The sequence below is a fragment of the Epinephelus lanceolatus genome, chromosome 8 (assembly GCF_041903045.1).
Source record: "Epinephelus lanceolatus isolate andai-2023 chromosome 8, ASM4190304v1, whole genome shotgun sequence".
NCBI classification, from domain to species: Eukaryota; Metazoa; Chordata; class Actinopteri; order Perciformes; family Serranidae; genus Epinephelus; species Epinephelus lanceolatus.
This window is the reverse complement of record NC_135741.1, coordinates 21,858,417-21,874,046: the sequence shown is the minus strand read 5'-3', so window position 1 is coordinate 21,874,046 and position 15,630 is coordinate 21,858,417. Positions and strand designations below refer to the sequence as shown.

At 43.3% G+C, this 15,630-nt stretch overlaps 2 protein-coding genes across 2 annotated transcripts; both read left to right on the top strand.

The window, feature by feature from the left end:
• The first annotated feature begins 42 nt into the window (after nucleotides 1–42).
• On the top strand, nucleotides 43–4,594 carry lrrc23 (leucine rich repeat containing 23). Its single transcript, XM_078170004.1, has 8 exons — nucleotides 43–458; nucleotides 2,583–2,686; nucleotides 2,824–2,944; nucleotides 3,043–3,184; nucleotides 3,383–3,513; nucleotides 3,837–3,973; nucleotides 4,064–4,268; nucleotides 4,351–4,594. Exons 1-8 carry the CDS (start codon nucleotides 372–374, stop codon nucleotides 4,381–4,383), a joined length of 960 nt encoding a protein of 319 aa, XP_078026130.1. The 5' UTR covers nucleotides 43–371; the 3' UTR covers nucleotides 4,384–4,594.
• A 667-nt stretch (nucleotides 4,595–5,261) lies between these two features.
• Nucleotides 5,262–13,753, top strand: tktb (transketolase b). Its single transcript, XM_033629507.2, has 14 exons — nucleotides 5,262–5,576; nucleotides 7,747–7,864; nucleotides 7,980–8,093; nucleotides 8,208–8,305; nucleotides 9,024–9,215; nucleotides 9,645–9,772; nucleotides 9,870–10,066; nucleotides 10,763–10,927; nucleotides 11,236–11,392; nucleotides 11,481–11,611; nucleotides 11,706–11,789; nucleotides 11,916–12,012; nucleotides 12,189–12,308; nucleotides 12,827–13,753. The coding sequence occupies exons 1-14, from the start codon at nucleotides 5,470–5,472 to the stop codon at nucleotides 12,997–12,999; spliced, it is 1,881 nt and encodes a 626-aa protein (XP_033485398.1). The 5' UTR covers nucleotides 5,262–5,469; the 3' UTR covers nucleotides 13,000–13,753.
• Nucleotides 13,754–15,630: the final 1,877 nt, after the last annotated feature.

Sequence of the window (15,630 nt, the reverse complement as noted above, 5' to 3'; positions counted from 1 at the left end):
ACACCTGCGCTCGTGTCGCGGCTGTTGAGTTTCCATGGCAACAACAGTAGCAGACACGGTGCTCCGTGTTCGGTCAGGTCTAAACCGCAGTTAGCTTTCTCAAAGGTTCAACATTGACTTTATCTTTTATATAATAAGTTTACTTAACAAGTTACCGTTGGTTGTTACACTTTGTTATTATAATAGTTGTTATATTAAGTTAGGAAGTTAGCTACTTGTAACTGTCCCGTAACTGACGTACGAACGTTAGCTAACAGCTAAGCTAACCCTTCTAAACTCGGTGCAGTTTGACTAGCTAACCGTTTTTAGCTACCGACTGGTGTGCTCCAGGGACCTGCTACTTTTTGTAAAAACAAGCGATATTCACCAGGATGTCTGACATGGATGAAGATGCAATGTTGTCAGATGTAGAGGGAGAGGAAGAAACACACCAGGAAGAAGCCGGAGAAGAAGAGAAGGTACCTGAGTGAGAACTTCTAGATAGTTGTGACATCGGCTGCGTCCGAAATCACTCATTCACCATATAGTCCACTGAATAGTGAGTAGGGAGTGTTTAATGGCTTTTGACACAGCCATGGAGTATGGGTTGTGGACGGTTTCCTGTGGTTTTAATAATTCATTTTTACTAGAACAGTGCACAACCAAAGGATACTGTTATAAACAGGTAGGGTAAATAAAGTCACACAACTATTGTCAGGTCCAGAACCCCATCCCTTTCTCTCCAAGGTCCCAGAACATGTCAACATGTGTCAAATGGGAACCACAAGGAAGTCAGCCGCAGCCAAATGCCTACACAGAGTAAGGCAGGTCCTGAGAAGTCAGCTGAATGGAAAGAACAAGATCTAAGCCATCAACACGTACACCCTGCCAGTTATCAGATACCCCACTGGTATAATAAGCTGGCCAAAGGAGGAGATAGAGGCCACTGATGTCAAGACAAGGAAGCTTCTCACAATGCATGGAGGGTTTCATCCCAAGTCCAGCAACCTGAGACTGTACGCTAAGCTGAATGAGGGAGGCCGAGGACTTGTAAGTGCCAGAGCCGCTTTCCAGGATGAAACAACCAAGATTTAGGAATACATCAGGAAGATGGACTGGATGAACTGCTAAGTGGATACCTCAAGCAGCAGAAACCCGAGAATGCAGAAGAGGAGGATGAACCATGACAGAAGGACAAGGTCCTGTACAGCATGTGCCACTGACAGATTGAAGAAGTGGCCAACATCAAGAAATCCTGAAAGCTAAACTGAAAGACAGCACAGAAGCAGTAATCAAGATCAACAGAAGCAGGGGTCTACCACACCAGACAGGACCCCAGGTGCAGGCTGTGCAAAAATGCTCCTGAGACAGTTCAGCACATAATAGCAGGTGTTAGATGCAGGCAGGAAGAGCGTACATGAGACACCACGACCAAGTGGCTGGCAGAGCGTACAGGAGCATCTGTACTGAGTATGGGCTGGAAGTCCCAAAGTCAGAATGGAAGCTACCTCTGAAGGTGGTTTGAAATGACCGAGCTAAGATCCTGTGGAACTTCCAGATCCAGACTGACAAACTGGTGATGGCTAACCAACCAGACATTGTGTTGATGGACAATCAACAGAAGAAGGCAGTGGTGACAGTAGCAATCCCGAGCGACAGCAACATCAGGAAGAAGGAAGACAAGAAATACCAAATACCAAAGGCTGAAAGAGGAACTAGAAAAGACACAAAGACACACCACCATCCCCATGGAGGGGGGTGAGAGCGGGATATATATTCATAAAAACTCGTTTGACTGATAACCAATACCAATTTCGATATCGATTAAAGTTCTTAATATCATATTATGCATGCATACTCTTATCCTGATTGCCCACGAGCAGATGAAGACATGAAATACAATACTTTTCAGTGTATGTAATATTTATTCATTGTGCTAAGTAAGAACAAGCATGTAGGCCGAATCTGATAGTTCATTTTAAAGCCAATATTGGCCAGTAGAGATGACAGGCTGATATTATGTTGCATCCCTAATAGTAAAGGTTGTGGGTGTTTACTGTTGGCATTATTTAGCATTATTTCTTGTGTTTCATAATAAGGATTCAAACCCTACACTTGAGTAATGCTTGACTAATGCATGACTCGTGGTGATTTAATGCATGACTGAATGCATTTATCAAGAACTCCTGTTGCTCACCATTCACAAATAATCAAGTTACTATGATTTTATGTTATTACTTCACACAAGATCATCAGTTAACTTAAGGAATGTTATTTCACAGTTACTTCATACATAAATTGATATGCAGCCAAATGAGCTGCATTCCAGTTACATAAAAGTCCACTTCAGACCCATGCATTTGCTCAGCCTCTGAAAGAATACCAGGGCCTATTCTCATAGAAATATAAATTGTTGTCTATAAATTTATGTCTAAAAGTTTCAAGGGTGGGTTTGAAGCACTATCATGTAGAGAGGCTTGTGTCTGGGCTGTGCTCCATTCACAAACATTGATGAGGTCCTGTAGTTTTATTCCCTGTGAGTTAGCACCACCAACAGTTTGGATGAGTATAAACCTTTGATGTCGTCCTTCTTACAGGTACAGGTTTGCCATTTGACCCAAGAAACCATAAGTCAGGGGCTCTCATTGCTGTGCCGAACAGGAAATGGACTTGGACATGCATTTATCAAAGTGGACTTAAAAGACAAGTAAGGGAGCAAAAGTACATGCAAGGCAAAATTGGCTTCTTTTGACCTGCAACTATAAATTCAGGTAATCCTTATTTAATTGTTGCTGTCTTTAAATTTAATACCCATTTTCCCATTCTTGTCACTGTACTCCTCAGAGGACTGAATGACATAGCTGCAATCAGCAATTATACTCACCTACGTTTCTTGGATGTATCCAACAACCACCTCATTGATCTTTCTCCTCTGGCATCTCTGACTCAGCTGCTCTGGCTGAAGGCAAGCATCTGTCTTCTTTATTCATTTAAAAAAGAACGCCCCTGGGGCTGTCAGTATATAACTGATGGTGAATCTTTAATGTAACTCTTCTACTGTAGGTTGACAATAATGCTGTGGCATGCTTCAAAGGGCAACCTTTCGCTCAGCTGACCTTCCTGCAGTGGCTGAGTATGGCAGTGAATCGGCTAACGGGCCTGGACGGCCTGGTGGGGCCTGCGCTGGAGAGCCTCAATCTTACAGGTTGCTGTATTGGTTTTATGCCAGGAAAAGTGGTGTTTCTATGATACCATACTGACTGATGGTGTTCCAAAGTTTCCTAAAGCGAGGCCTCTTAAATGGGGTTATCATTCAGGCTTATAACAAACTCTTTTTAATATCTGGTGCCAAGAGCATATTTTGAAAAGGCTTTGATATGACATTTTGCAATCTCTCTTGCAGGTAACGGCATTCAGAGAGTGAATGGTCTCCAAGGTGCCTGTTTTGCCAACCTGGTAACTCTAGAGCTGAGGGGAAACCAGCTGGATACCACTGATGGCTTCAACCTTCCCAACCTGCAGCGACTGTATCTGGTATTAAAAGCACTAACGGGGCGTCGGTGGCTTAGTGGTAGAGCAGGCGCCCCATGTACAAGGCTGTTGCCGCAGCGGCCCGGGTTCGACTCCAGCCTGTGGCCCTTTGCTACATGTCACTCCCTCTCTCTCTCCTCCCTTCACACTTACCTGTCCTATCAAGTAAAGGCTTAAAAATGCCCGAAAAAATATCGTAAAAAAAAAATAAAAGCACTAACATTTGTAGCACCAACACACTTGATGAGGTTGATTCATTAACACTAGCCTTAATACCCATGATTCAGTCAGCAGACTGCCTGTAACTAGTCTTACTCTCCATTTAGGCCCAAAATGTTATCAAGCATCTGGAGGGTTTAGAGAGGTTGGAGCGCCTCACCACCCTTCACCTTCGAGACAACCAGCTAGATACTCTGAATGGCCTCAGCTCCAACATGAAGTGTCTCCAATATCTCAATGTCAGGTATCACAACAAGACAGATCACATCACACACACACACAAAAATAAAATAACTGTCTCAGATTACATATCTCATATGTCTCTCTCCTTTAGAGGCAATGCAATTGTAGAGGAGAATGCCCTGCAAAGCCTTGCACTCGTGTCAAAAACGCTGCGAGCTTTGGTCCTCTCTGAGAATCCTCTTGCGGAAACAACAGACTACCGGCTGAGTGTACTGATGCTCCTGCCACAGCTGGAGCGACTTGACAAAGATCCCATCTCTCCCGAGGAGAGGACTGAGGCCCAGGAGAGACTCAAGGTAAAGCTAAGTGGCATTGTCAGACAAAAAAGCTCATTTGCTGTTTTGTTTTTTTCTTCTAATGGCATGTATGTTATTTCAGGAACTTAAAGAAGAGGAAATATCTGAACCCTAAGATTTGAAATGGTGGCAAAAATGAGGAAGTGTTGGACTTCCTTGAAAACACAGGCCTGGTGTATAGATAGGTGACAGTGATTGTGTTGCATGAAATGCATACCTTGATAGAAAACCTTGTATGATGCACTTATGTGTGCATTAGGGATGCTTGTGTCATGTTCTTATACTATGAGAGCCTATTTTTTAAACAATAAAATTGTGAAAATGTATTTTTTTCTGATTGATATTTACCAATGCAATCAGCTAAGGTTAAAAAGCAAAGTGTCAGTGACTTAGGAATAAGAAATGAGGGAGTACATGAACCTTGTTGCATGCTGTACAAACTCTCCTTTGTTTCCCTGAGTAAGGATGAGAGAGCAAATTCTGCCACCATTTCCCTATTGGCAGCCATCCAGCTACAGCTTTAAAGAGACAGTGACATGCAAAGGACATGTATGGAAAATCACCACATGCACACTGAGGTATTTTGTCCATATAAGTACAAAGAGTGTGCAAATTACACAAAAATTACAGTTATTTTCAGATTAATATTAGTAATTAAGTTATGAATATTTCCAGGCCTTACCTTCATACTGTTGCCACAACCCGGAAGTTACCTCAGTGAAAAGACTGCACATTTTTATGAAGTTTAAAGTGCTGGGTGCAGTTTCTGTTGACTCATTACATGATGATATCACAAAAAAAATGTAACCACCATTACTTCTGCACACTGTTTTAGGACCCATGTTTAATATTGGTGCTTTGCTAATTAACAACGGGAAATGATAAGAGCGATGTGACCGCAGATGTGTAACTTTAATAAGCTCAAAATGATTTATGAGAGCAGCATGTCCTGCGCAACCATATCCTCACGACTGCTCCTCCAATGATCGGATTAGGGGGGAGTGGCCGCGCGAGGACACATAAGTCCCCCTCCTCTCTGTCGGTCCTCCTCCTCCTTCTCCTCGCTTGTACTTGCACCGGGCAGCTAGCAGCGGCGTGGCGCAGCTTTGAAACTACGACCCCCGGAAAGCAGCTGTGTGCTTGAAATAACCGAACTTGACTTCTCAAACGGACGCGACCCTCAAGAAATATTCCAGCAACCATGACTAGCTACCACAAACCCGATGAGAAAACTCTGCAGGGGCTGAAGGACGTCGCTAACAAGCTCAGGATCAACTCCATCAAGGCGACGTGCGCTTCTAACTCTGGGTAAGTTATTCAAAGTTATATTAATAATAAAAAATCACACGGCTACACAAGGAATAATTATGTAATGTGATGTAACGTAACTGAAGCTGACGCACGTTTCACCTGAGGGCCCCCGGGTGCACGTGCTGCAGATTATCTTAACGCGGTGGAAAGCGTCGCCACAGCAGCCAGCTAGCAAGTAATTCCGTTAACGGCTACGTAAACGTTTTAAGCTAATACGTGAGTTAAGTTTCTACGCTAAAAGTAGCATAAGCTAACAGTTTGTGCCGTAAATGAAAACAAATGGCAGCGTCTGTGTCTACAGTTGAGGTGTCTCATGTTACAGTAGGTGCAGCCTAGCTGGGCATTTATGCTCTGTGACAACTCGGTTATGCTGCTAGCAAAACTGCTATATTAAACTTTGTCGTTAGCGTCGACATGCTCCTGATAGCTAGCTAACAAGCAACCACATGATGATACCAAAGGGTGAATCTCGTGGTCGGCATGTCGCGCTCATTTAAAGTCGCAGCTGTGTGCTAAATGCCTGAGAGATACACAAATGCACACCAGTTACAGTGCCTGTGGGAAATTTGTGTCAGGTATGACGACTGGTCAAAGGGGCACCTATAGTGTTGCCTCATCCTACATGCCGGAATTGCGACAAACTTTTTGGCAACCTGATGTCTTTCTCTTCACACTCACTGTATACAGGTTGAACCAGGTCCAAGCGGGAATGGTTCAGGGTTTCCTCGTAGACAGGGGTGTAACTAGAGTTTATGCAATCCAGAGATTATACTGTACCTGCTGCCCTTTGCCCTCCTTGTATTCTGTCTGTACATTTGTGTACACACCTCCAATTAAAAACACAATGTACCTCATCAGACGTGTCTGCAATTGAAACAATGCCTTTATTCTTCAAAGTTAACACTAGATTACCTGCATCATATTTAGACGTTCTGTTTGACTGGATAATGCAAGAAGGACAGTTTTGGACTAACATTTCTCCTGCAGTGAAACTTGTCACAGAAAACAAGACCTTCAACCCATATTTGTAGATTCGTATTCTTTCTTTGTGCGACTAGTTTCATTGCATCCAGACTCTAAACCTGAACACAGTGGCGGCAGAGGGAAATTTAATATGATTTTTATACACCACAAATTTCTTGTCTGCAGTTTAGCACCTGTCTATCACCTGGCCAGCTACATTGCATCTAGATTGTCCCCGTGGTAACCAGTACGGTTTCACTGTATTTGCATTGCATCCTCCCAAGAAATCCATCATTGTGTAATTTTCAGCTTATTTACTTGTGCAACTGCAACCTCCAAAAAGGAAATGTTTGTTGGTAAACCTGTTTTTTGTCACTTCCTTGTGTCAACTCACAAGGAAATGGGTGAATTACATCCTGAATGTCCTGCTGATGTTCTGATACTGTTGTTTCCCTTAACAAAGGATGTTTTTGTGTTTTTTGACAGCCAGCATTCAGCACGTTGTTCCATTATTACTTGATGGATATGGGACATCACACTTGAGTAACTGATTGTTTTTGTCATGGCTTTTATGAATTTACTTCAGTTTATTTCTCAGCAGGTTATCGCTCGACAGAAGGACACAGGGTAAACAGAGCTCTGGGGTTTTTTTTTTTTGTTTGTTTGTTTTTTTTAAGAAATTTAACAGTGACCATGATGTATGTTTGATTAAGATAACTCTGTGTGTTCCAGCATGGTTGAAATTATGCCATTTGTAATTTAACCCACATAGGGAAGCAGAGATGGTGTTGAGTAATGTGGGATTTCTAAACACCTCTATTACATTACTTAGACCACTGTGCAGCAACTAACAGTTTCACAAGTACCTTTTTTTAGTTTTTATAAGCGCTCTGGAGTGTAAAAACATAACTGATGTGATTGTGTTACAAATTAACAGTGTATTGATGAGTGATATTTCTAATCCCAAAAGACAGGAGGCACTCTTTTAATGATTCATTGCTTGCCAAATTTATCCCTTGAATGACTCCTGGATTGACTGACGTTGGTACATATGTTGTTGTTATGGTCAAACTGAAATAAAGTGTGACGATTCTTGAATGCAGCAACACATGCATGTATGCATGGTGTGTGCATTTAATTTTCTTTTCAAATAAGTGTTTTTTCTGTGAACTGTTACTAACATTCTCCACTTTTCTCTCCTCAGTCACCCGACATCATGCTGCAGCGCAGCAGAGCTCATGTCTGTGCTCTTCTTCCACACCATGCGCTACAAAGCAGATGACCCTCGCAACCAGTGCAATGACCGCTTTGTGCTCTCAAAGGTTGGCACACATTTCTTTATTCATGAGAGCGATTGTTCTCCAGTTGGTCGGCACACCTGAGATCTGGTATCATCATTGTCTTTAAAGACTTTTTCCTTTTACCCCTCGTCTCTAGGGTCATGCTGCACCTGTCCTGTATGCTGCCTGGGCAGAGGCAGGTTTCGTAAAGGAGTCTGATCTGCTCAACCTGCGCAAGCTCGACTGTGACCTGGAGGGCCACCCCACACCAGTAAGTTAAAAAAATCCTGAGTTCGTTTTACATGCTCATGCTTCCTTGGAAAAAAGAATATAATATACAAGTCACTTTCTGTATCTAATTATTTTCCTCTCTCCTGTTCACCAGAAACTGGCTTTTGTTGATGTGGCCACAGGATCTCTGGGACAGGGTCTTGGGGCTGCCTGTGGGATGGCCTACACTGGCAAACACTTTGACAAATCAAGGTAAGTTTGTATTTAAAAAACAAGAGCCAGGTTCAAAGACTTGGATTCATCCTATTTTTTAAAACTGTTATATGGTGATCTGAAACAACTTTGTACAGTTGTCACTCAAGTCTAAAGAGTGCATTACATTTAAAGTAGGTTGCCTCAAGGCATCAGTTCTTTATCCTCCTCCTACTAGAGTGTTTGTGTAGAGGTGACACGCATATTGAATGCTGTTAAATGGTGCTCTTGTTAAACAATGTTGAATCAACAAGAGTTTTGTTTAACAAAGAGTATAATGCCTTGACTAGCAAGTAACTGCTTTCTTTTAAAGTTGTACCTGAAGCACTGTAATCTGTTTAATGGATAAAGCTGTAGTAGTGTAGTTATAATTGTGTTAAATCACTCCCTGACAGGAGCCTGCTGTGAGGTCAAAAGGCACTTGTACTGCTGCAACAGTTATACTCACAGTAGCAAAAATAATACTTAATGATATTTGTCCCTTTTTGAGGGTAGCAACTCAAAACAGTTTGACAAGGATGCCTCTATCTGTTTGAATTAGTTAATAGTCATTGGCAATAATAGTATTTGTGGTTCTAACCTTTACTTTGCTGTGGGTAGTCCACCTCAAGTCTCAGCTCAGCATGCTTTCATCAATCATGTAGTAACCATTGTGTGGTTTATTGTTTGGAGAACAACACTCATTTTCCCCATTTCCCCTTTCTACATTGTGTTGTAGTTACCGTGTGTACTGCATGATGGGTGATGGAGAGTGTTCAGAGGGCTCAGTGTGGGAGGCCATGGCCTTTGCCTCCTACTACCAGCTGGACAACTTGGTGGCTATCATGGATGTCAACCGGCTCGGTCAGAGTGAGGCTGCACCCCTGAAGCACAACATGGAGACCTACCGCAAGCGCTGTGAAGCCTTCGGGTCAGTACCAAACTCTCACTCTCCTTTCCTCCGCTTTTATTGAAGTTCCTAGAGAACCTTTTGATGTGATTGTGACCCTTTTTTTTAATTTAAAAAAATGCCTCTGAATACACATGAAAAGTATAACTTTAATTGTCCTATATGTGTAAATATAGTAGTAAGGTGTATCCATCAGTTCAAAAGCAGTTACTTGTGGTTTTATTTGTTCTTATCGTACTGCAAAACTTCCACCTCTTGCACATTAGGTTTTTCAATGCTTGCTGTATTTTCTCCACCCTTTGGCCACCGAACTGCCATTCTTTTCAGTCTCTGCTCCCCTTCCTTCAGTTAATAAGTTTGATGCTTAACCTTCTTCTTTGGCCTGTGTTTTGGGTTAATATTTGTTGTAATGTGTTTCTATGCCGTTAAACATGAGCCATGTTTGTGTAGGTGGAACACGTATGTTGTGGATGGGCATGATGTGGAGGAGCTGTGCAAAGCTTTCTGGCAGGCCCAGCAGGTTAAGGGCAAACCCACTTGCATTGTTGCCAAGACATTCAAGGGCAAAGGACTCAAAAGTAAGTGTTGCTTATTTGGTAAATATTTGATTAACTAAACTTTTTTTTTTTTTTCTCTGAATCTGATTTATGACACGTGTTCTTCTCTTGGCTGTAGATATTGAGGATCTTGATAACTGGCATGGAAAGCCCATCCCTAAGGACAGGGTGGATGACATCCTGAAGGACTTGCAGGCTCAGATCCAGGTCCCCAACAAGACCCTGTGCCCTGAGCTGCCCAAAGATGACACAGCACCTGCAGACCTAAGCACCATCTCCCTGCCCTCACCCCCAGCATACAAAAAGGGAGACAAGGTACCTTTTTTAACCTGTCACTTGGGTTTCCATTTTTAATCTGAGCAGATTTAGATTTTTTCGGGGACACTTGAAGCATGTAATGGGTACAAAGCTCCTTTAAGCAGTCAATGAAATGCTTTTGCACAAAAGTTGCTTGTTGACTCAGTGGGTGGTTGCCTTGCCTCATACTGATATCAGCCCGAGATAACCTTTTAACTTGCATGTAGAATATTGTGGTGTTGTATTCTGCCCCACAGGCTAACCACACTATCCAATTTTGGTCTGATTTTTTTTTTTTTTTTTTTTTTTTTTGAGTTATGACTTAAATCAAATCTTTGGACATATTTGCTATCTTGTTACATAATTTCCTGGTTCAATTTTGTTCTCATGTAGAGGGGGGGAAAAGGTGTAAAAAAAAAAAGCAGTAACTACGAAATAAGTAGGCATACATACTACAATTATAGCGTGTTTTTGGGGGTGATGGGTCAAATTCTTGGTCATGGTTTTTAGGCACAGAAATTACTTTACGAAGACCAATTTAACAAGTGCATAATCACCTTTCCACCTATAACACATTTGGCTCGAGGGTCAAAACTTTGAAGCCATTTTTCGCAGTTTCATTTTTAGCATATTTGCAGCCTTTAGCCTTTGTAGGGTTGTATTAGCTTGTTAATCTGTCTTTGCTTACACCCGTTTACTTCTCTGTCCTGTCAGATGGCAACAAGGCGTGCGTACGGTCTGGCACTGGCCAGGCTGGGGCAGTCAAGCCAGAGAGTGGTGGCCCTCGATGGAGACACCAAAAACTCCACCTTCTCCGAGACCTTCAAGAAGGCCTTCCCTGACCGCTACATTGAGTGCTTCATCGCCGAACAGAACATGGTACGCAGTATTTCCATCTTCATGGTTGATTTAAATGCTGCTTTCTCATGTTCATTTGCAAAGTTACATAAGTCAGATGATTAACCCCAACTTGAAAGCGGGATAAACTTGGCTCACATTTAACTGTTCACCACCATAATCTGCTCCAAATTGGTATAATCTGTTACTATTCATTCTCTAGCGTGATAATCCCGGCCGCTCACCACTGCTCATCACTTGTGACAAGTTTACCTGATCCTCCATGCTTAATCGCATCCACTGTCATTAAGACTATCCCACATTACTGATGTCTTTGCTTGCTGCTGCAGGTGGGAGTGGCCATTGGCTGTGCCACCCGTGACCGCACAGTTGCCTTTGCCAGCACATTTGCGGCCTTCTTCTCAAGAGCCTATGACCAGATCCGTATGGGAGCTATCTCCCAGACAAATGTCAACCTGGTAGGCTCCCACTGTGGTGTCTCCATTGGTAAGCTTTCTGCTGAAGTGTCACTAGTTATAGTTACAGTGCAGAGTGAGCATTCTCCGTCCCCTGACTGATCTTACTCTTCCTTCAGGTGAGGATGGTCCCTCCCAGATGGCCCTCGAGGACTTGGCCATGTTCCGTGCTATCCCAACCTGTACTGTGTTTTACCCCAGTGATGCTGTGTCCACAGAGAGAGCTGTTGAGCTGTCAGCTAACACAAAGGTTGGTAGGCCACCTTGTGGTAGAGTTTGTCCAGTAAGTTGTCTTAACAATGATGGGAGGGTAACATTCTCATGTTTCGACTCTGTATTCTCAGGGTATCTGTTTCATCCGTACCAGTAGACCAGACACTGCAGTCCTCTACTCCCCAGAGGAGAAGTTTGAAGTAGGCGTAGCCAAGGTAATAATCAATACAATGATTTTTACACACGCTAATCCTTGTGCACCATTCAGATTTAAAAAAAAAACAAGATTGGAATAGACATTACAAAAATGAATGTATATGAATAAATGTCCCCTTCCCCAGGTGGTGCGCCAGTCTGACAGTGATTGTGTGACTGTGATTGGAGCTGGTGTCACTCTGCATGAGGCCCTTGCTGCTGCTGATACACTGGCCAGTGAAGGTAAACTCACACTGCCCTCTTGTGGATGAATATAGGTACTGAGGCCTGTATTTTATAACTGCTATACACCACTGATGTTTGATAATTCAGGAGATGGGAGTCAACAGCTCCTCAGTCAGCAACTATGGTTTAAAAAAAACATCTAAAAGTAATGATTTCCTAATGAATTCGTACAGGGAAGAACATCCGTGTGATTGACCCATTCACCATCAAGCCCCTGGATGCCTCTACCATCGTGGCCAGTGCCAGAGCCACACGGGGACAGATTATCACTGTGGAGGACCACTACAAGGAGGGTGGGTTGTTTTCTGTTGTGCTTATATGTCCTATTGCAGTGTTTGTTTGGTTTTTTTTTTAAGTCATGTACAATAGAGGTTTGAGAGTTTGCAGACTTTTATTCTTGGCAAAGGATACACCAGGGGCCATGACTGCATTAACTGTGTGTTAACTGGTTTGCCCCCAGTTGTGAGTTTAAAAGTGTTTCCTAGTGGTGGTTTTAGCAGTCTTTAAGTTTAGTGTAGCTACACTGTGCGACATAAGAGACAGTGAGATGATCATCCCTAATTTCTGACACTGTCAGAATTTTATCCCAGGCCGCCTTTGAGTGCAAAACCGTGACATTGGCCTTCCATGAACCTCTCACGTGTGATATAGGACCACCGTTTTAGAGCCATGACCAAAGATATTGACAGGTTTCTCTCATGTCGATCGTCATTTGTCTGGCACAGCCCAAAATCACAGTGTATACCAGGCTTAAAAGAGCATTGTCATGTCATCCTTTGGTGTTTTGTGCTGATGGTCTGTCTCTTCCCAGGTGGTCTTGGTGAAGCAGTGCTGTCAGCAGTGGGCCAGGAGCCTGGCATCGTTGTGACCCGGCTCGCAGTGTCCGGTGTTCCCCGCAGCGGCAAGCCCCAAGAGTTGCTTGACATGTTCGGCATCAGCGCCACGCACATCGCCAACGCCGTGCGTCAGACCTTTGCAAACTAAGAACTGCACATTATCTCCCGCTTGTCACGCTGTTTGATCACAACCAAATTTCTGCCCAACTTGCAGCTATATGGCATGATCACGTGAAGACCTGTTAACTTCAGTGCTCAGGTGCCGTCTTGTGGCTTTGACTCAAGTGCAGTGTGCTAACCCTGTATTGTTCTAACTACCACAGATGGAGAGGGATGGGAACAGGAGTGCGGTGTTGTCACAACCTGTTGTATTAATATTATTTCCCCATTTGCACCCTCTAGTACCCTCTGCTCCCGATGGGTTTGAACACATCATTCTCTTGTATCATTTATCATGTTTTCGAAGTCGTGTCCTGAGAGTGGTTTAGACAAAGCATCATTGACTGCTGTCAGTGAGGTTATGTTGACGCTTCATACCAGCAGCCACCCTGGTTCTGATTTATGATGAACTGCCAGGCCACGACTTGTGCTCTGCATTCCAGCCATCATTCCTCACAACCATGCCTCATGTCTTCTCTCTAAGAAGCACTGTTACTGTTTGTCATGAATCTAATATCCTAGATGTTTTGTAGTTGCGTTCAGTCACAGCTTTTGATTCCTAGCTGTGGTAGAGAACACTTTGTTCAGACCCAGTGTGAGAAGTTAAACCAGTTTAGTTATGAAGTGTTTGAGCATTCCTCTAATCATTCCTGTCCATGTGGGCATCACACAATGTTACTGCCGTTCCAGGTCACTGGTGTCATCCTGTCTGTGTTGTGCTGAATAAAAAAGAATTAACCCTATGCCATTGTCTTTTGTACTTTTTTTTTTTTTTTTTTTTTTTTAAAAATCCCTACCCACTAGCAGTGTGGTTCTGTGGGCAGACAATGTCAGATGGCTGCCACTTAAGACTAAAAAAAAATCCATTGTAGTGGAATTTTAGACGGCTAATCATGGTGCCCAAAGGACAAATCCTAATGACTCTGACTCTGATCTCCCAACTTTGCATCCAGCACTACTAGCAAGTTATAGTTTTCACTTATCCAATGAAATACCACCAGTGTCTAAATGTGCTGCTAACTGTCTTGGCCTCTGAAGATATTTGTGATCTTAATAGGGCCTATCTGGTTAAATAAAGGTGAAATGGATAAGAAAAAAACATCTAATGGATGGATTGGCACCACATTTGTGCAGCCGTTCATGATTCAACGCCATTTTTGGTATTTCCATGAATCCATCCATCCATTTTCATCCGCTTATCCGGGACTGGGTCATGGGGACAGCAGGCTGAGCAAAGTGCCCCAGACATCCCTCTCCCCAGCAACACTTTCCAGCTCCTCCAGGCCAGATGAGGTATGTAATCCCTCCAGCGTGTTTTGGGTCTGCCCCAGGGCCTCCTACCAGTGGGACGTGCCCAGGGGGCATCCTGATCAGATGCCCGAACCACCTCAACTGACCCCTTTTGACGCCTAGAAGCAGCGGCTCTACTCCAAGCTCCCACCTGATGTCCGAGCTCCTTATCCCATCTCTAAGGTTGAGCCAAGCCACCCCACAGAGGAAACTCATTTCGGTCGCTTGTATACGCAATCTCATTCTTTCGGTCACTAACCAGAGCTCATGACTATAGGTGAGGGTTGGGACGTAGATGGACCAGTAAATCAAAAGCTTTGCCTTTCGGCTCAGCTCCCTCATTCACAGGTAACACCATGAAATTTGGTACAAATACTAAATTTTCCCCAGAGGAGTCCTGATGACATTGGTGCTGACTTTTTATCAAATGTCGGTGCCACCTTGAGGCTATTTATGATTTTACGAGAAATGTTCCCAATGAGGTCAAAGCAATTTTGTCCAATATAGCTTATGATCAAATACTCGCAGAACGAGACTTTTTCCATGAGCCTTGTCACTTAGTGTTTTACTGCTTGCTACCAAGTCTTAGCATGACAACACCAAGATGGTGAACATGGTAAACATACCTGCAAAACCTGAGCATGTTAGCATGCTGATCTGAGCATGTAGCTCAAAGCATCACTGTACTGAAGTCTCACAGAGCTGCTATCATGGCTGTAGACTCCTCGTCTTGTTTTGCTGCTACAGAATGTTTTCAACATGGGGCTTTGACAGATACCTGTCATACATGTTATAGAGCTGGCAGTCTGTCAGACTGTATAGGACGTCTGTATGCTGAGTGAGAAAACAAGTTGTGCTGCGATGGCAGAGAAAGGACGATAAAGCGTTGCAGCAGAGATGGTGAAAGTCCCTTGTGTCTTACACCAGTTAAACTGGATGACTCCTCTGCACTATTTCCTGCAGTGGAAACTGTTAATCCAGGGTGTTGTCAGGCTGAGGTTAAGGAAGGGGTTGAGTGTGGTCAGTGGATTACTACATGTTCCTGTCAAGGTTTAAATGAATAGTCTTCGGGCACATCGTTATTTACCTTGGAGGGGCACATCAGGAACTGAGTGTTTCACTGTTTACTGTCAAGTTGTCCAATGTGCCATTTGGAATATGTCTGGTTTCTACTGTTGTCTCTGTGTCATCAGCTGAGCTTCAGGTGCAGAGAAACAAAACCGATAATTAATACTGAAATTTAACATCATTCATATAATAATATCTGATCATATTACAGATGTTGTTCCCAGAAGCTGTTGTCTGGGACATGACAACACGCACACACAGT

Excerpts from the sequence above, each read along its gene's own strand:
- lrrc23 (XM_078170004.1), top strand. The coding sequence starts at position 372 with ATGTCTGACATGGATGAAGATGCAATGTTGTCAGATGTAGAGGGAGAG. Across the intron at positions 3,974-4,063 it reads CTCCAATATCTCAATGTCAG|AGGCAATGCAATTGTAGAGG; the intron begins GTATCACAACAA and ends TCTCTCCTTTAG. Across the intron at positions 4,269-4,350 it reads AGGCCCAGGAGAGACTCAAG|GAACTTAAAGAAGAGGAAAT; the intron begins GTAAAGCTAAGT and ends ATGTTATTTCAG.
- tktb (XM_033629507.2), top strand. The coding sequence starts at position 5,470 with ATGACTAGCTACCACAAACCCGATGAGAAAACTCTGCAGGGGCTGAAG. Across the intron at positions 8,306-9,023 it reads AAACACTTTGACAAATCAAG|TTACCGTGTGTACTGCATGA; the intron begins GTAAGTTTGTAT and ends ATTGTGTTGTAG. Across the intron at positions 9,216-9,644 it reads AAGCGCTGTGAAGCCTTCGG|GTGGAACACGTATGTTGTGG; the intron begins GTCAGTACCAAA and ends ATGTTTGTGTAG.